The sequence below is a fragment of the Sipha flava genome, unplaced genomic scaffold (assembly GCF_003268045.1).
Source record: "Sipha flava isolate LNK unplaced genomic scaffold, YSA_version1 126_pilon_pilon, whole genome shotgun sequence".
In the NCBI taxonomy this organism is placed as follows: Eukaryota; Metazoa; Arthropoda; class Insecta; order Hemiptera; family Aphididae; genus Sipha; species Sipha flava.
The window spans coordinates 349,752-371,305 of NW_020271752.1; the positions used below are offsets into that span (position 1 = coordinate 349,752).

General features: G+C 29.0%; 1 protein-coding gene and 1 long non-coding RNA gene across 4 annotated transcripts; one reads left to right on the forward strand and one right to left on the reverse strand.

The window, feature by feature from the left end:
• Positions 1–918: 918 nt before the first annotated feature.
• LOC112694251 lies at positions 919–13,831 on the forward strand. The gene is made up of 6 exons (XM_025569667.1): positions 919–1,074; positions 2,024–2,138; positions 11,144–11,377; positions 13,259–13,359; positions 13,442–13,509; positions 13,599–13,831. Exons 1-6 carry the CDS (start codon positions 1,033–1,035, stop codon positions 13,774–13,776), a joined length of 738 nt encoding a protein of 245 aa, XP_025425452.1. The 5' UTR covers positions 919–1,032; the 3' UTR covers positions 13,777–13,831.
• A 5,395-nt stretch (positions 13,832–19,226) lies between these two features.
• Positions 19,227–21,532, reverse strand: LOC112694253. 3 transcript variants are annotated; one of them, XR_003149553.1, is made up of 4 exons: positions 20,805–21,532; positions 20,601–20,745; positions 19,708–20,524; positions 19,227–19,531 (listed from the first exon to the last, which is right to left on the reverse strand). It is a non-coding gene; the product is annotated as an uncharacterized LOC112694253 (long non-coding RNA). The 3 variants fall into 3 exon arrangements; XR_003149554.1 differs by having other exon boundaries at positions 19,708–20,276; positions 20,601–21,532; XR_003149552.1 differs by having other exon boundaries at positions 20,601–21,532.
• Positions 21,533–21,554: the final 22 nt, after the last annotated feature.

The following is a 21,554-nucleotide window of genomic DNA, read 5'->3' on the forward strand; positions in this document are numbered from 1 at the left end:
TCAAGCCAACAATGAAAAAAAAAATCAATGGTTTATTTAAAATTTTAAATATAACTTAATTTTAAGAAATATATATATAATTAACTTGAAGTTAACACGTTAAATATGTTTAAAATTTAACTTGTTGAGTTAAAAGTTAGTTTCAAAAAAAAAGTAATGAGTTCCTTAACTTAGTTAATATTAACTTAACGTTTTAACTTAATTTTAATTTTTAACTCGTTAATGCTCAGCCTTGATATCTCACACATGTAATACATTTACCAAGCCCTCACAATTCCACTAATACGTTAAAGGTACAACCTACACTAATTTTTTCACTGTTTTTATTTTATATTCGGCCTCTTTGTCTAGTTTATTTTGCGTATGTTAAACAGTAGAAATAAAAATACAAACAAGTCATGATTCTGTAAAAGATTAATTATAAATAATTCATATGACGAAATAGATATCACCGCAGTACTACTTATAAATGTTTATGCCATTAATACATGATTTTATAATATGAAATTGATTATTATAATGTTATATTATACATAGAAATTACACTAAAATTCTTAAGATAGTACTTTCCGCTGTATTCTATATTTAACGTTAACTTATAAATGATTAACGTATGTAATAATGATTATAATGTAATTAACATAATTTCGTCAAATATAGTGGACCGCAAACATTTATTACACATTGTGGGCTTGTTTACATAGTTATTTAAGCCCCTACACATAACCTTCGTGGTCCCATTGTACATGACGCGCGGAAATAAAAATAAAAATCTGTGTAATTGCGCTATGTTATTTTAAGGCGAAAATGCAAAAATTACCACTGGTAACAGCTGATACGCAAAAATGCATTACCCCGGTAAGGCTAAATTGAAAACGTAAAATCGTGAGTGGACCTATGCCAAAACTCTAGAAATAGACTGTTTTGTTTGTCGGCAGTTTAGTTTGTGTTCGCGTTCTCTAACCTTCAAACCATACAACAGGTAGTGTCACAAAGTACACAGTTTTACTTTGAATAGACATCCACTGAAAAATGACGAAAACTACTGAGGAAGCAGGATACGATCTTGTTCAGGCAAGTCTCACATATAACACATTAAACACGTTTTTCTATTTTTAATATTTAATAATTCAAAATTAGGTCTATTTAATTTTTTGTAAATAATTAGAATTATAAGTATACAAACACCTATTTTGTTTACAAATAGCTATTAAATATATTTTTTAAATCTCCTTAATCTCCTTCTCCTTTCTCCAAAATATTTGGGGATGACCACCCTTTAAAAATATATTTTTTAAATATTTATTAAAAATCCTAGGTTGAAAACATTTTTACAATACAATAGATATTTTTTTAATTAACTTTTGATTATTGAACAAAATTTAAATAATATTAGCTTACACATTTTTACCATACAATTGCCTCTTACAGTTAAAAGTTTTTATTATCTACTTAACATAAATTTATAATTTATGTGTTAAAGATAAGGTTATATACGATTTTTCATTTTTTCACTAGGTACATCAAAGTATTAAAATTCAACTTAAATTATTTTAAAACTAAACATTAAATTTTCAATGATGTTTTTTTTTTTGTCTGAGTACAATCAGTAAATCATACTATAATAAAACTGAATGACTGAATGAGGCCAAATGAGGCCACATTTTTGGAATTAACTAGGATTTAGAAATTAAAAAAAATATCTGGGTTCAAAATATTTAAAAATGTGTAAAGTTGTTGCTGATCTATCTATAGTAATATGTACATTTATTTAACTGTTATGTTTTTAATGCAGGTATAAATAAGTTTTTTATTTTAATTTCGATTGTTGAAAGTTAAATTTCTATTATTCCAAAATCCTAATGAAAACTAATTTTTCCTTATTTATTTCATCGAAAAACCAATAAAATGTTAATTTATTATTTACATTTAAGCATTGATTATTAATTTGATTTTTTAATTAATAGCATTTTAGTAGAATTAACGACATTCTAATGTTTGAATATATCTTTGTATTTTGTAGGCTTTACTCAAGTTCAATGACGGTTCTCATGGTGGTAGAGAACGCATGGTTCATAAGCCAGCTTGGAAAATGCTTTTTTTGATGCTGAAATATCTGAACTGTTACCCAGAATTCAGTAAGTGAGCCAAAATGTATAAGTTCATTGGAGTACTAAAGTCTAAAATAGATTCAAAAAAGTATTTTAAGTTTGATAGACATTAAAACCACAATAAATAGATGTGCATTTAAATTTATATTCAGCCATTTATCTATTTATGTGAGTACATTATCAATTAAGTACTTTTTTTAAATATGAGTGCTGATAATAGAAATTTGATTCACATCACAAGAATAATACAGCACTTTTTACGATGGAATATGATAATAAACTTTATTTTCTTATTTAATTAACTTCAGCATCAATGGTTATTGATTTTAAACATTTATACCGTAAATCTGTGTATAATATCATTGATTATACATTACTAGTAATATATAATAAATTATAATATATATATATACAGTGACGTATCAAGGATTCATTTAACGGAGGTGTTTCAAAATTTATATGTTAAGTGGGAGGATCTGCCCCCTTCCTCTATTACATAAATAAATACCATGTATTTATATAAATTATTATACTAATGAAAATGATTATATTAAGACAGTGTATGTAAAATCGACAAGTTGTATAGAACGTTTATTCAAATTATACTGTAAGTTTGTAATTTAATGAAATACCATAGAATATGTTCGATGGGGGGTGTTCTAATACCCATATCACCCCCTAAATACGTCCCTGTATATATATATATATATATATATATATAGTTAATATTGGTTGGATATTTTAATAAAAGTAAAGTGATGTTTGGGCTGAAAGATATTAAAAATATTTTATCTTATATATGTAGTACACAATGTAGTGCTTCTCATAAGTTGTAAGTATTATTGTAGCGATCTCACTATTTTATTATATCGGTGCGCTTAAACCTGTCCGAGGTTCCCACACGCTGTTTTCTATCAACAGATAATACGAGTGCACGATAACGTTTGTATTAATGTAGTATGTCGGCCAGTAATTGTTTTTTTCATTCTCAGTCACTTCGCGAAAAATCTCAGAGACTGATAGTCGTCGACATCTGTGCTCTCTGCCTCTCTTATAATAAAAATTTATTTTTATTATAATTAGTATTAGTGTGAGACTCGCCATCGATAAGGAATAATCACCTCCAACAATCGTCTCCGGGTGGCGATTCCGACGGATATGTACAGAATACAAATGCGGTGAAGTGAAACGTGTACATACTTAAACTTTATTAACTAAATTATTACTAACGAATTAATCATTCCATTTTCCATTTTCTTTTGTCTTTATTATATTGTATATTTATATCAGTTTGTTCTTTAAATGATCGGATGATCACATAGTTGTTTTTTTTATGAATATTGCGCGTTGCACGTATGCTGTACACGCATTAATTTATTTTTAATCTCATCTTGTTTTAATTTATCTTGTTTAGTTTTTTTTTCCTTTCTTAATTCAAGTCTTATGCACACAAGCTTTTTCGACATCAACTCAACAAAATCAATTTTCTCTTTCCTTGCAATTCTTGTTCTTTCTTTTATTACCTACTTTTTTTTGTCCTCTCCTAGACAAATATGCTAAAAAATAAAAACTCTATTAGCTTCGACAAATTGTCTCAGCCATAGGTTGGCGATCCTTCCTATATGTGTCCGTCGCACAGTGCTCGTGAACCCAGAGGACCAAGACGTCGCACTATATACAATACAAACGGTTTATCTATTGATTATATTTTGTGTAAATTTAATATACACGTTTATTATTTATTATTCTTATAAAGTAATAAAGGATCATCAATTAAGTCAGTTGGATAACAGAATAAATACTGTTTTAGTTTTTAATTTAATATAATATAATATTGACTGTATAAGTTATTACCAGGGGTGGCCAAATTGCGGCTCGCGAGCCTCATACGGCCCTCGTCATAGTCGTATGTGGCTCGCGGTCTTATTTACAAAAACCAAAATATTTAAATTTTTTTATATACATTTATAAAAAAAAAAAAATTATTGCATAGATATAAGGCTATAGTGTGCAGATTAATAAACATAAAAAAAAATTAATTTATAAAAATAATCTAGTAGCTCTTAGTAATTCTGTGAGATAATCATTAGTCAAATTTTAACGATATTTTGACTTAATTTTATATATAAATATATGTTTATCGACTGTTAGCTTTCTTAATTACTTTTGTAGTATAAAAGTACCGATTAGGTAATTTAACTCTTAATATAATCTTATTAATACATGTGGCTCGTGTACATAGTCATTTTGGCCACTCTACGATTTGAAAAGCGTTTCTATGGATAATAATATTTATTGAAAACCATAAAAAAAATACGATACAAATTTAACACAAATTCTTTTTTAAGTAAACAAAATTATTAATTTTTATTTTTTTAACATAAATTTCTACCATTAAAAATTTTTAACAAATACGATAATGGACTTATGGAGATCATTGCATTTAGATGGGTCCGGTCATAGACACATTATAGGTACCAATTGTGACACATACTGCCGTCTATGTGGTGAGAAGTCCAAAAATAATATCAAACAGCCAAGGAACAAGTGTGATCAGTCAATCATCCACAAGTCAAACAATACGGTCTACACCAAAGAACGAAGTTTTGGTGTTTGCATGTGCGGATCCTGTATGAAACAGAGGAAAAAGACGAATGACCGGGTACGTAGTAAAATACCGCAACGGTGCGGTCCTAAGCCAGCCAAGATTGACGAATCAGTTCGACTCGAGAAGGCGAAGGATCCTGTTAAGCATGACCAACCATCGCAAGGTTGCAGACACGATGTTCCAGGGACGGTTATGAAGTCAATGAATAAGGTGAAAGTGGAAGAACCGTACCGGGAGGTGGACAGCCTTAAAATGGATAGATTACAGCTCGAACAGCGACTGAAGTGGGTGGAGGAATCTCTGAAACAGTTACAAGACGAACGAGATGAACTATTACCGCGAATAGAGCACAAGAAAAAGGAAGAATCTGAAAAGCAAGCTAGAGCGTCCGAGTTGATATTCCGTAATGAACAGAAAATTACAACTGGGCAGGTTCAGAAGTCACCACCAACACTGATCAATCGTGTCAATAGCAATACCAAAACATTGAACGAACAGTACCCTGATGCACTTACTACAGGTGGCTCTTGCAACAAAGAACGATGCAATTGTCGATTATTCACTACCGCACTCGAATCCACGCAACCCAGGAAACCTTACATCACTGCGAACCGAACTCTACTGGAATTACCACTGTCCTACATCGAATACGATACTAGTATTACAGCCGCTGACTTGGAATTGGACTGCGAAAAACCGCAGTTCGAGGTGACGTCTCGTATACTTGATTCGCGACCTAAAAAATCCCTTACAACTGAAGCGCCGGAAAAGTCTTGCTCGACTGCAATTTCGGTCCAATCACAACGTGGGCTATCGATCCTTGACCGTCTCGGACTGTCGGAGAAGAATAGTTCCGGAGCTCAGATTCCGACTGATATTCCACAGACCGGATACGATCCGTTGCCCTCGTCGTCGTTCCACTGCAGCGAGTGGTCCGACCATTCCAGTATAGAAGAGTTCTGCGGCCCGATGCCCGCCAGCATGGAAAAGCCGTACGACGTGAATGATTGTGTCAGCGAAGTGTGCGGATACGTGCCATCTAAAGCTAAGCGTTCACAGAGTAACGCGACTGTAAGCAAGAAAAACGGATGGTGAAATGACCCGATGCTTACAAGATGTCTGCAAAACGAAGACAAGGATGTATACACTTGGGGCAAATTTGATGGAAAAATTAGATAGGACTAGATACAACAACAGCAGTTTTAACCAAATACCAAAATAAAATTTACAAAATTTCCAAACAGTACAAAAGAAAAAACGATGGTTTAACCGAATTTTACCAAATTTTTCCAAACCGTAATCAACATTGAATATTCAAATAATCTCGACTAAATATGGTGTTCAGCAACATTTTTATGTAATGTTTACGATGCAATATCATCTTAATGGGAGCGCTTCACTACTATCTTAACTACTTCAAGAACGTTTGTGTGTATCATCTCTGCTTATTTGGAATACAATTGTTCAGTATGACTATTGTTAGTGGGGTCCACTAATCAGGTGCATACATACATAGGTTGTCCGGTAAATAAGGTACAAAAATATACTGAATAATGAAAAATTTATTTATTACTTTCACTTTTCAAATTGATGCATTTTTGCCAATGATGAAGTAATTTGAAAATGGCATCTCAAAAATATGCAAATATGCAACATATTTTCCATCGAAGTACCCGATAACTGCGTTCATGACGCAACATCAATTTTTATCAAAAAATGAAAAAATAAATGCTGACCGATTTATCGATACGTTAGGAAAATGTATAGAAAAAATTAGTTTCAAGAGAAGAAGGCAATTATACTTAAGATGTAAATGCAACCTCACATTCAACGGGAAAAACCAAAGCCTGGCTGGAAAAATACAACTGAGAATTATTGCAGCATACACCATATAATTTTGATCTGGCGCCTCCAGATATTTTTTGTTTGATTCGTTAAAAAAACATTTAGGAAGAACTCATTTTCAATATGAGGAGGAGATTATGGCGTTCATAACGAACGCAGTTATAGGGTACTTTGATGGAAAATGTACTGCGTATTACAGAGATGGCATTTTCAAGTTACTCCATCGTTTAGAAAAATACATACATTTGAATGGTAACTATGTAGACAAATAGTAAAATATATATTATTTATCATGTAAAAGTTCTAAAGTAATAAATTAATTTTTCATTATTTAGGTTACTTTTGAACTTTATATATCGGACAGTCTACCTATTAACAAGTAGGCAAACGTAGTTTAAGAAATAAACATCATAGTCTTGCTCATTTAATGAATATATATTTCAACGAGATTGACGAGTCTTGGAGTCCCGTGTCTTTAAATATTAATACTGAATCAAGTATAAATATAGTCTAGCTAGCCATATCCTAGAGATTCCTCTCGATAACTCTATTATGAGAGGGTTCGTTGCCCGATTCCTTCGCAAAATGTAACGTGGCTATTCGCTATTCTTGATACGAAAGCGAATGTCCGCCGACGGAGTTGTCCAATGAAATCCCTAGGACAGGGATGGCAAACCTTTTGAACACTGCGTGCCTAAAATTACCCTTTTTTTTTATGGAGCGTGCCATGAAAAAAATATTAAAAATATTATATTTTGTTATATTATAATTTGATTGTATAATTAATGTATTAGTATTAAAAGGTTAATTTAGATACATAATAATAATAATAATAATAATTACAATAATATTGCTTTATTAAATATTTATATTAAATTATATGTCCTATAATATTATATATTATATAATATATAATAGTAAAAATTTTCGCGTACCATCTCGAGCACGCATGCCATGGATTTGCAATTACTGCCCTAGGATATAGTTGACTAGACTATCTCTGTACTAGATAATCTAAAATTCTCTAACATTTATAGCCCTGAATGGGACTCTAGTGCAATCGTCAGGTACGTAAAATAAAAATTTATCAAATGAGAGAAATCCAATAGTTTTTATTACTGAAAGTATAAATGTTAATTAAACGCACTAATTAGAGGGCCATCACGCTGAATAATAAGATAGGTAATCCGAATAGCAGTAAGAAATTATACACATGAACGCTATACAAAAGATACTAATAAGGTTCTTGCAATAAGATGATAATATGTTAATTGATATTATCTGCGTAATAATTGACCATTTAAGTCATAAACTGAAAAACCATATTATTGACATGAAAAAATAAAAAGTTGAATAATTGACTGACAAAATTTATTTTTATTATTTCCTCGACTAAGAGACGATTAATTTTGTCAAATATGTTTCAGTTCCCTTACAATAGTATAGTCTATTCAGAATAAGAGTGCCCAGTCACTTGGGCGAAAACTAGATTTTATTACGCATATGTCCTTTCCACTAGGAACGTTGTAGTATGCCGACGCGTTCGATACTGTTATATGCTATTACCACACTCTTCTCGTAACACCAAGCTATAGTTCTATTTTGAATAATAAGGTTTTTTTTTTAAATAATAATCTATATACAAGGCAGCAGTCACCGATTTTAATAAACAACGACGGCGGTCAAATAATGGCAACGAATCATCGAGCGTCTAGATATTGATGGGTGTCCGACCGTTATTGGCTTCTCGGAAAACATGCGCGAGTTTGGGCACTCTTAATCTGAACAGACTATAGTAGTTACCGCCAAATGAATAAATAATTATTTAATATTCTGAGTAATACTGTAGTCAGTGTTTATATTAGAATTACTATTCCTGGAGGAGGCATGTAGGATTCAGTATGCCATAGGAGTAAATAATTAATAAATAAATAAATTTTTGTAATAATTGTACCTTTATAATACAAAAATCAATAAAAGTTATGTCAATAAAAAAAAATTAAACATAACAATTTGTCCCGGTTTTTGCCAAGTATAATAAATAAATAAATAAATTTATTGTCAAAATATTAAATCCAAATGAATGAGTAAAATTGCATAAATTATATTATTATTATTTTTTTTTTTTTTTTTTAATTATATAGTTCCTAGCTTTCGCTATCTAAATTTAGGGTATAAACAATTTTTTTTTGTAATATGCGATTATGATATATTACAAATGAATGAATAAATAATATTATTACATTGTCCCCAGTCATAAGTTTTTAACTCACAATAATAATATTTATGTTCACAGTTTATATATATTACAGTTTTACAGTTCTCCTCCCCCTTTTGTTGCTGTTGACCGACACTTGGTTCTCTTCATAATTATATTAAAATAATACCATCAAAAATTTCAAATGTTCACAGCTATTATTAAAATTAATGTAATATGAATCCAATAAAATTAATTGTACCTAGGTTTAACCTAAAATTGCACATTACTTTAAGTTATGATTTGACATGATGCATAACAATTACAGGTTTAACGTCATTCAGTAAAAAATTTGCCTCAAATAACAAAGATAACTTTTTGCGAAATGTATATCATAAAATCTAATTTTTTAATTTTATTCATTACTAAAAATAAATTCATATTTTCATTTAATTTTATCATAATTTAATCATAATATTTAGTAAGAAAATTAATTATATTTCGTAATAGAAAAAACATTAGGGTTTAAAACATTAAGGTTAGGATTTAAATGATTTAAAAAATAGCAATAAATTAAATAAAAAATGCAAAAATACTTTAGAAATTATAAAAAATATAAAAATGCATTAAAAATGTATTAATTGTATTTTATAAATTATATTATAAAAATCACATTATCACACATATTTAATTATATTTATTTAACATAATAATAATAATAAAATAGTTATCTATTTGTTTTATATTTACATTTTATTTAAGTTTATTTAAATTTGATCATCGTTGTACTGTTGCAAATGGAAAAATTTCTTTCGGCTATTTTAATTGTGTTATATTTTTGATAAAATATGTAAAATTAAATTTGTCATAAAATGCAAAAAAATGCAAAATTAAAACTACATTAAATTAATCAGCAACAATTATAGTACATTTTCTGCTTACGGACCTACGTGTTGGAGTATAAGAAAAAAAAGATAAATTTGCATCAAAATCCTAGCTCTAATGATAATATAACAACTACAATTTACGACAAAAGTATAAATCATAAATAATTCAAGCTATCTAAAAAAAAAAAGAGATTCAAGGAAAACATATTCATTGGGACTAATATACCACAATATTATATAAAAAATGAATTTTATGGATTTTTAATTATTATACATTACTATTTATTAAATATACCAACATTGTTTGTTAATATAGAGCCCAAAACTATTGTAGGTAGCCCCTGAAATACAAACTTGCGCACGCTTATAAGTATATAGGACAATGGATTAACGATACCACACTTTCACAACTTAATAAAATATAAAAAAAAAATTTTCTTAAACAACATAACACGTAAGTGTTGTAAAATATTTTAGGCTAATAAACTATGCATAGAATCCTCAATAAAAAAAATTTAAAGATTTTTTTTATTTTTTTATTTAAACTTAGTTAATACAATTAGTTCCAACAATTATTTAATATAATGTAATAGTTGTTTACAAAAAGAAAAAAAATATACGAGAAGTAACAATATACAATTAAATTAAAAAGTTATATAGTTAAAGAAATATAATATTATTTTATTGAATTGAGAAAATGTTTACAGTATCGAAAGGGATATTGGAGATATTCAAAAGGGTCAGTAGGTGGTCATTATGTGTAGATAGACTGGGACAGATGAATAGTAAGTGGCTGATATTATAGACCATTGGATAATTGTGCAGTGCGTAGAGTTTAAAGGAATTCTTGTGTGGCCAAACTGGAAACGGGAGAACGATATAATGCATTTCCTAGAGAGGTTGAGGTTGTGGAATTGTGGAAATAGAGTAGAGTTGGAATGGTTGGATATATATTTCTAAACCCGGTGGCAAAATAAGGAGGGAGTGAACCCCAGTATTTGAGCCAAAGATAAAAAAAAAATTTAAACTATCTTAAAAACTAAAAATATTTTCTTGAATACTCACAATTTGCATTTTACAATAATTTATTCTATTATAATGATGTATCATTCCTTAACGCATTTATACAATCTTTTTTCTGAATACATGCTATTTCCATAATATTTTCTCGCTTATTGAATAATAATAATATAAATCGTAATAAGGTATTACGATTCCTTTGATTTTATTCTTACAATGTATTTGGTTATTTTAAATGATTTTCAAAATAAAAATAATTAAAATACCATGTACTTGTTATGTTATGAATATTTTGGTTATAGTTGCGAGTATTTTTCTTCTAAATTAACTTATAGGGATGTATGAAACACCAGTTCTACGGAATTAGATTTCATTAACTATACTTTTATTAATAAATGAAAACCAACACATACGATCCGTTTAGTTTGTGACACTCAATACAGTCACTAATAAAATATTTTAATTTTTTTAACAGCTCCCTTACCATATCAACTGACTCCAATAATATTGCACATTCCACCTGAATATCATCAAATCATCCTTAAGGATCCGATGGTCATTAGAAGACGTTATGTAGAATTATTGCCAATCAAATATGGCTATCGAGAATTTTGGAGAAATCACATAAATCGTTCAAGGGCACTACCTTATCAATATTTATTGTGGGAAGGTGGTTTCGTATTAATTGTGTTTTGTTTTTATGCAATTGGTAAGTAAAATTAGTTATAATTTCTAAGCTCCCTTCGCTGATAACTTATAATATTTAGTTTTTCATGATTATACTCAACAACCAAATACTTAACAAATGTTTCAAATTTTAAACATACAATTTATATATCATTTGCATGTGTAAAATGTCACTATTTCAAAACCATGCAATACCTAAAAAATTTAAAGGTGGAGTGATCTGTTCGAAAATGTTATAGCCGAAAGTCTAGTGATCGAAAAGTCATCCTTTCAAACTCATTTTTGATCGAAAAATCTAATATCGAAAATTCAAGTGATCGAAATGTTATGTAATCAAAATATATTATGGTCAAAAAATATATATTTTGAGATAATTATTGCCGTCAGTTTTACATACCATATCTTTTTATTTATGTATAAAATTATTTATATTTAATGACATTCCTCCATGAATGTTAGGAACAATATCAATTTTCATATTAAGAGGATTCAACGTACCGATTGATCTATTGATGCGATAAAGATTTTGAAAACTGATTTAAATTCGTCATAAAGTCTTCTTTAAATCGATTTCCCTCCTTTTTTAATTTTGTCCCCCCAAAATTTCACAAAATAGGATTAAACAAATTAGAAACATAAAAATTAATTTTTGGGTATGTTTAGTACAAAATTTAAAAAATGTGAAAAATTTGATCTTAAGAAGACTTTATGACAAATTCAAATCAATTTTCAAAATCCTTATCACCTTAAATTGATCGATCGATACGTTAGAAATAGAAAACGTTTAAATCCCTATATTGCGTGTGTGATAGAAAGCGAAAGAAAATCTTGGCTTGCAATCCCTTTAAAATATGAACAATTTAAAAATAGAAACTAAAAACATTATTTAAACTAATGTTGAACAGTCGATAAACATTGTAAGTACCTACTACAATAAACCTAAATACGGGTTACTTACATACGGTTATATACAAATATTAGATAAAGTAATCAAAAATATAATGATTTTCCTTATTTCGACCAAAAAAACCCATTCGGCCACAAAACTTTTCGACCATTTTAATAAAATGTGTACTACAACTTTTAACGATCACTAAACTATCGACCTAATGGCTTTCGACCAAATAACTCGCACCAATAATTTAAAGATTGATTGTTATTTATCAGGGGCGGATCCAGAGTCGTAGAACTGTGGGTCAAGCCATTTCAAGAGGACATTTATTCGGGATGAAACTGAATTAGAAATTAATACCTTATAAAAAAAAAAAAAACACAATATGCTCATAAAAGTGTATAAATATATTTATATTATATTTTAGAATTTGTGATACCACCGATAATGACTTATTTACGATTAATAAATATAATCTAATTTTATCTGCGCAACAAACGTACGGAATAAAATATGATTTACTTAACTTTTTACTAAAACGATATAATTTAAAATATAAATTATGAATTGAAAAATTTTAAATTTTGATTATACATGGCATTCATTTTTCAAGTAACTACGATGGGCCAACTGTCCAAGAGTCCAAATTAAGGTCTAAAAAAAGAAAAAAATTTTCAAGAGGCCAATTTTGTCAACAAATATTAACTGTGGGTCAGTTGACTCCCTGAACCCCCCCCCCTAGATCCGTCCCTGCTATTTATACCAAAAATGAATATGAAAATAAATTTGTGTCATTATATTGATATGTAATATTTATTATTACATTTAAGTTTATTATACTGCAATTCATATAGTATAATTATATAATAATTAGGCACAATATAATTCTTTAAGTTTAAGCATTTAAAATTTAACTTTCTAAGAATTTAAGAATAAAATGCAAGATTTTATTGGAATTAATAAAAAAGTTTTTAAAATGTGTTTAATTTTATTCTTAACATCAAATTATAGGGGATAATGTTGTACGTGTGGTGAACATTACCATTCATTTTTCAAAAAAAGATGTAAAACCTGAGCCTTTATGCTATCAAGATAAGCTCATGCTTGAAGAGGTAAACCTTAATAATTTAAACATTGAAAGTTAATATTATTATAAATTATGTATACTTGTATTACTTATATGTATACTTGCAGTGTTATCCCCTGGATACGTTCAACCTAGGATTTGCATTACCCAAACCAGTATCGATTAATACAAACAGGTTATTGTATACACCTATGTATTTATTCAGTTTGAGCTCCATAAATGCGCTCTGGAAATCAAGTATTAATTAAGTTTTACTAATTAAAGGTGGACGATTCTACGAGAGCTGAAAGAATGTAATGACAAAAAAGGTAACGAACTGTTTCTGTTATCGTTAACGCCATTAATGAACGAATTGTCTGACCAAGTCCTTATGGATACAAGACGCAAGATATTAGAATTATTAGAAGATGCTATGAGTTGGAAAAGAAATGTTGACCATTAAAGAAGTAAAATATTTTATAAAAATAAATTAAAGAATTACAATTTAATGATATGTATTTTTAAACCATATTTTGTTATAATTTAAAAATTAAATTAAATATATTTGTTGTTAGCGCTATTTATGTTTTAACATAAGTGTATTTTATTTTATTTGTATAAAACGTTCCCGTTGTATTTTTGCTCATTTTATGTATCTCATGCAATGTAATTTTATGTTGGTTCTTACCTATATGCTGCATATTGTATTTTTGATTTAAAAGATATATATTTTTGTTATTTTCATCGGTAAAAAAACTATCTTAAAAATAAATAGAATGCGTAACTTTCAAACGTCACATCATAAGTGTATCATCTGCCCATTCTGAACTTAAAATATTGTTTCCATTAATACTAAAGAATAAAAACTATTATAATTGTTCAGTATCACGAAACACTTTCGTAATAATTATAATAGTTATATAAAAAAAAAGTTATATAAGAATCAGACGATATATATCCCCTATACCAGCGTATTTATTACGAATATTATTCCATTCAGTCACTAATCGAACGTAGACGAATTACGAAGACGTATTCGAGATACCGACTACTGTCTTTTATTAATCCTTAATGGAATTTTGTTGTGAGTTTAATTGAATGGTATATATAGAAGTGCAATACAAATATCAAGAACAATAAAAAATAAACAAATAAATAAAGCAATAAAGTTGTACTTTTCTTTTCCTAATTCGACAATAATTATTTCCATAATGAATACCGTGAATTTTCATTCGTGAACGTTTTCAACTATGTCTCGAAAATATTTTTCCCTCGAGGAAAAAATCACGATTTTGAACAAAATGAAGTCTCTTTCTCCAGGTACCTAACGTAAGATCATTGAAAAATAATTCGTCCTGTGATAATATTTTTTCATTATTATCCTGTATATTTATTTATATATTCATTTAATTTAACATTTATTTCCCAATTTTATAGCTTACATGTGCAAAATTAAAAATTTTCGATTTAAAAATGTTGGTTAGTTATTTTTGAACTAAATTCAGTTTATTTGGCCAACCGTTTAATGTGAGCAAATGGGTTTGGTCCCAGCATGTCTACATTTAGCGAAGTCCACTGTAGTTTATTGCCTTTGATTGAAATAAAAGATATGTCTGTACAATCAAATCCTGAGGACATTATTGATGATCAAAAACTCAACCTAAGACAATATAGTGTTATGATCAATTATAGTTTTTTATTGAATGTTGTTGTTTTTTTATACGACTATTTTATTATTTAAACAAATAAAAACCTTATCTACATAATTAATATTATTATTAAAATAATTGTATGTGTTTTATTTTTTATTTCGTAATTTAATATGCCTATATGCAGTGGCATGACGACAAGATTATTTGCAAGAAACAAACATGCATTATTGATACTCGCCCACCCATTAATAATGGATATTGTCTATTTATATTTAATAGAATGTCTTCATTTCTAAAAGTAAGTAATAACTGTACAACTGATACCTGACTAACCAACTAACCTGATTTAGATAACTATACCTGATAATAATTTATAGTACGAAAAAATATAGGAACAAATATTGGTGATAGGGAGTACCCACCACCCCTTCAATATTTGATTAGGGCGATTTCCCGTTTTTGACCCATATTCGCCACACTTCTGCTTTCATTTTTATTATTTGAAAAAACAATGATAGCGATGAAAAAACAGATTTTTTTTTATAATTATTAATAATTATTAAACAAAACCGTTTGTAAAACATTTAAGTATAATTTTTTACCAAATTTTTAAAAATATAATTTAACATACAGTAGGTGCAAGTGATATTCTGCATACCCTAAAAAATAGGTCCGCGCGTACCTATGGGTTACATAACACGATAATATATGAATGAGTTATCTGCAAATTAATAATTTCCTGTTAGCAGTAACTCGATATCTGACAATTTGCGATCTAAATGGATATATGTATAAGAATATAGGTAAAATCTTAGATACCTATTTAAAATCTGTGACATTAATTTCTACTTAATCGCGACGTGTAAATAAATTCTATATTAAAATATAAGTATTACAGAATTGTAATTGAAAAGTTATAGTGCCACGTGTATGAATAATTTATGAAAAATCATGAGTATGTAAATGTACGTTACATTTGAAATGAAGGTATAATCTACATAGTATTATAGCAAATGTCGCACATAATATTATAATATTATATTATAGGTCTTACATTAGATAGCGATCGTTGATGTTATATATTAATGTAAATTGATAATAAAACACTCTAATATATACGTATTTGCTTATTTATATTCAAGTTTTAAACATTGATTAAGTATTTTTGATTAAATAATAACAAATTTAATCTGTGTTTTAAACATTCTACAAATTACATTTTATAAAAAATACAATCTACAAAGGTAATCGATAAATAAAAGTATTCATATATTGTTATGAAACTTTTGATTAACGAATTGTCTTGCATAATTTCAACATTTTTTCACTTCAGTACAATTGTAATTAATATAAGTTCATACATTTAAAAAATATTTGATGATTATAAATATTTTAATGTTTACTATAGTGTATGTGTAAATATATAACTACGCTATTGACGTATGTTGTGAGTACTTTAAACCCAACACATGAGTAATTAAAACTAAACAATAAATCACATTTCATTAAATAATAGCCTTTAGTACATCAACCTAATATAATAAAGCAATTATTATTATTATAAACATAATTATTTTAAAAGTTTATACAATAAATTGATTGGGTATAATATAAGTAACGTACATAATTATAATTATGTTATGAATTTTAGTTTTATATTTTATATTTTTTTAAAAAAATATAGATTATCTATAAAATAATATAATATATATTAAATTATTAATTAGATATATGGAATTAAAAATGTGGACAATATTTCAATATTAAGTTATAAAACCTAAATGAAAAATACACAACTAAAAATCAAATCTATGAAGATAAAATTATGAATACAATTAATATCCACTTCGTATCGTTAAAGATTTTGAGTCAAAACCTTATTTTAATATTATTTCACTGATTACGATAAAACTAATTTTGAGACTTATGTTGCGACAGTGTATATTATATAAATAAAGCATTATATAACCATTATACTATTAAAAAGTAACTTTTAAGTAAACAAATTATTTAATTTGTAGGCTCTCTATATTTATGTCATTTGTTTTATGAAATAGTCATGTGAAGTTGTCGAGTTCATCTTTCGAAACGTATTTGATTTTTTTTTGTGTGTTTGAAATCAACCAATTTAATTTACTGTTCCCTAGGGGGGCTTCTACGGGTTTCGAAAAAAATCATTACGAGTTGTGCTAAAAAAATAATCATTTTTATCAATTGAAAGCGAAAAAATAACATGGATAACGAGATACTGCCACGTTTATGTCTAGCGTTACTGTAAAATAAAGATTATATAAATTGAAAACCATTTATGATTATCGCAAATGTTGCAAGTTAGAATTAAAAATGTGTGCAGACAATATAAAATACATTAAAAAAAAAAAAAAAAAATGTATTGGTATATTATTTTAAGTTAAAACTTACAAACGGTAACAATTATACTTTTTTTATTTTAATTATTCTACAATCGTGTAAAAAATCTTTGCAAATAATCCATGTGACGTAAATACATCTATATGATATATATTTCAATACATTTTAATAAATAACATCCATTTAGCATTCGGTACACGAAACAAGGTTCTGTGAATATAATTAACGAGAGGAAACTCTGTTAAGTATATAAATTTTCCGGTGAATGTAACAAACTCTGGTCAACCGAATTCATATTGATTAGTTTATTCATATAATTCCATGGAAACCGCTAGAAAATGATTTCTTACTAGTGGTGTGAAAAATCCGGATTTATCGAAGTTCGAATATCCGGATTCATGAAATTCGAAATCCGTAATCCGGATTCGGAGAAAATTCCGGATTTCGGAATTAAAATTCGGATTTTACTCGAAATTCGTATTTCGGATTTTGAAACATTGAATTAATATATTTTATGGATTCCTTATATTAAAGCCTTGATAAATACACATTTTTTTTTTTAATGAATTAATATATTTATAGAAAAACTTTTAAAGCAAAAATATAACAACAACAATTATCAATATTGCAATAACGTGTAGATATTACGACCTAAACTCAATTTATACATGAAATTAGTAACAACATTTATAAGTATCAGAATAATTTATCCAAAAAGACACAATAAATAATACCTAAATATACTTTGTTTAACTAACAGAAAAGTACAAGTAATAATAAAAATGTATACTTAATTACAAATATAATAATTTAAGTTTGAACAATTATGATGAACAACGTTCAGAAAACTTGCTTTAGAATACAGAAATCCACAATGTGAAACCCAAATATTCGGATTTTACAACTGAAAATCCAAAATCCGAAATCCGGATTTTTCGGATTTTTGGAGAATCCGGATTTATTTCACACCACTATTTCTTACTAGTGTTCCAAACAATACAATTAATAACAAATACATATACTAATTGTATAATATAATACATGCACAAATGCATGTAACTAAACTAGCACAAACATTTCAATGGACAGGTTTGAATATAAATTATTATCAGTTACTAACAAAATGAAAATTCAAGGGATTTCTATACATTTAAAACCAATCATAGCAAATATTGTATGCCGCGTAGTGACGAGCTGTCTACGCAAACAAACCATGCGATAATTATTTTGTTTTTTGTCAGACCTATAGGTTAGATTATACTTATAAGTGTTATTTACTGACGAATGCGTTATCTCCCCTAGTATTATATTCGAACTCTGTGAACGTTATGTAATCGGTATATTGTGTATATATACTATGAATGAATTTATGCCAAAAAAATACCGGTAGAATTATCATACAATGAAAATGTGCACACATAATAGTCGTAAACACAGTTATAACAATAAATTATATTATAATCATATACAGCGAAATTTGTTTTGTTGGTAGGTGCGAAATTCACGTCAAACATTAAAAGAGGGAAAAAAGCGTCCGTCCCATTTAATATTTAAATAATACCTAAGTACCTATACAATATTACAATATTAAATTACATAATATTCGGTTATCGCTCATTGCATTTTATCACTATGAAGCGTTAGTGTAGTTAGGAGTAGTGTGGTGCAGGGCCGTTGCCAGGGAAGAGGGGACAATGGGACCATTTCGCCCTAAGTTCTAATCTCTGAATATTTAAAAGGAACCCCTTAAAGTCCAGATTGTTTAAAAATACTAAACGTTAAATATTAGAGATAATTGACAATAATATATTATTTCAAAATTATTTTTTCTTTATGAAATATCAATGCATTTAATTCAATTAAATAAAATAAAATGTATATTTAAGCACTATTATACAGACTACATATTCAGTTATTTTAATTTTTAAATAGTTATTACTGTAATTTATTATAGTAAAAAATCCTTAAAATGCTTGGGCAGTTCTGACGAGGTGTAATACCTTTGTTATACGTAGATGAATGATGGAGAAGAGTGCCAGGTTGTGAAGTGGTGTTACCCTTTTGATCGATTAGGGTAGGGTTGTCAGGGTTTGGCTGTGACACTGCCGGTTTTCACTCTTCTGTCCCGATATCTTTCGATTCCCGACCGGGATATAAAATAGTACCGGCTTCTAAGAATCATTCCCGACTTCTTACCTAGCGTGAATAAAAATAATCCATTACTTATTGTGTTGACCTAGTTACTAATTTTTATTATTTATTATCGAGATTTTATTTTTAACTTATATTTTGTATCAAATATTATTCTTGGTATCATCGGTCAGTCACCTTTTCGATGTCGACCAAGTCGAAAATTAATTGTTGTTATTTACCCCTTGTGTGGTTTCGTTCGCTCGAACATTGGTAGTCTGTGTTGCACGTTTAATTGTAAATATGTTTTAAATAAAGTGATTCTCATTGTTAGGTATTTTTATTTATATTCATTTGTTTTTCGTATTGTAAATCTGTCCTCTCCTAGTCTATATGCCACCTACAGTTAAACACTATGGCTCCAAAACAATTATGCAATTTCACAGATAAATTACAAAAATAATTTCCATTCATAAAAAAAGATGAAACCAATAATAATCTTGATATCTAATGTACTGTATGTTTGAGTGCATTTTCATTTTTCAGTCATGGCGGTAAAACTTTTCTTTTTTGTTCAATCCGTGGTTGATTTGAAACATTTCTTCTCCATTCTTCACGGTCACTCGCTATTTCTTTTAATGTCCTATAGCTTTCGACTCCTGCATCTCTCTTGATTTTTCCGATAAATGAATTGTGAGGTCGCCCAGGTGGTCTTTTTCCTTCTATCATGTTCTCTATTATTGTGATGTGCAGTTCTTCTAGATGCCTTTATGTATGCTCCACTATTTTTCATTTTTCCATTATTGTCAATCTTTAAGATAAATAAATGGTAGTGAAACATACAATACAAATGTTTGCCTTGCACCGTCTGTAATAAGTGTTTGCAATTCCCAAAGGAGGTACGCCTCACAGTTTGGGAACCACTGCCCTATAGGTTTTCGTTCTCATGATCAAAATCTAACGAATATAAATACAAATATTTTGAAAAATTGAGATATGTGTTGTTAACGATCACATGCACGAACTCAATGATAATTCGATAAAATTAGCTTTAGAAAACTAAAAAACCAAAATAAATTAAAATTTGTAGTAGAATACGAACGTAGCGAAAAAAAAATGTTTGTAATATAATTACCTAATTTTTGAATCCCACTCCAATATTATGTTGTATAGGGGCCCAATGTAAATGTTTTGCCGGAAGTCATGAACCGACACTGAATTTAACATTCATTTTTTCAAAAGCCATCTTGTATTGTTTTCAATTCATCAGGAAAATAAGCCTAAAATATTCACCTAATATATAGCTCAAATTTAAAAATAAATCGAAATTAAAGCACACCTAGAATATGTGATTAGAAATAAAACAGCTCATACAATGAAATCGAAAAACTAAGATTTGACATCCGAGATGGTTTAAAAAATTAAATAATTACTATTCATCGATAAATCCCCATGACAGTGTAACTAAAAGCGACGAAAAAAAAACGTAGCTATTTACTAGTAATTCCTGAACGGCGAATATATTTTTACACGTTCACGAAAAATAAATTTACCGTGCCGAGGCAGTTTGTTTTAGTTATCGGGTTGATCTAAAAAAATTCTCACCAGGTAATGATCGAAATAGAGCGACGCGTGCAACGTAAAATGACAATAATAATAATAAAAATAATAAGACGACAAGACGACGGTAATCGTAATAATAGTTTCGGATAATAACCCGGAGAGGGCGGTCGCGGGAGAGGGGCACCACCGGGTTATAATGAATAATTGTTATTTCGGAGGTCTCCAAGGTCGATGACGGCAGCGGTCGCGGCAACAGAGCAGTGCTGGTGGAGCCCCTCTCGCGCACGGCGGCGGCGACGGCTGTCGGTGCAACGTTGCCGCGCTGTGCGACCGGTAGGGTGCGCGGTGACGGAGGGAAAAGCGGTGGTGTTGGAGGTCGGACCGACGCACCGCAGGCCGTGCCTCCCCGGTCGCGCGCCGATGCGACGTTGTGCCGCCGCCCGCAGCGCGTACGTGCCCATTGTTGTACGTATAGTAACCGTACGCCGCGGGGCGGTACCGTTGGTCGTCGGCCGCGGCGCGCGCG

Excerpts from the sequence above, each read along its gene's own strand:
- LOC112694251 (XM_025569667.1), top strand. The coding sequence starts at position 1,033 with ATGACGAAAACTACTGAGGAAGCAGGATACGATCTTGTTCAG. Across the intron at positions 11,378-13,258 it reads GTTTTGTTTTTATGCAATTG|GGGATAATGTTGTACGTGTG; the intron begins GTAAGTAAAATT and ends ATCAAATTATAG. Across the intron at positions 13,510-13,598 it reads GTATCGATTAATACAAACAG|GTGGACGATTCTACGAGAGC; the intron begins GTTATTGTATAC and ends TACTAATTAAAG.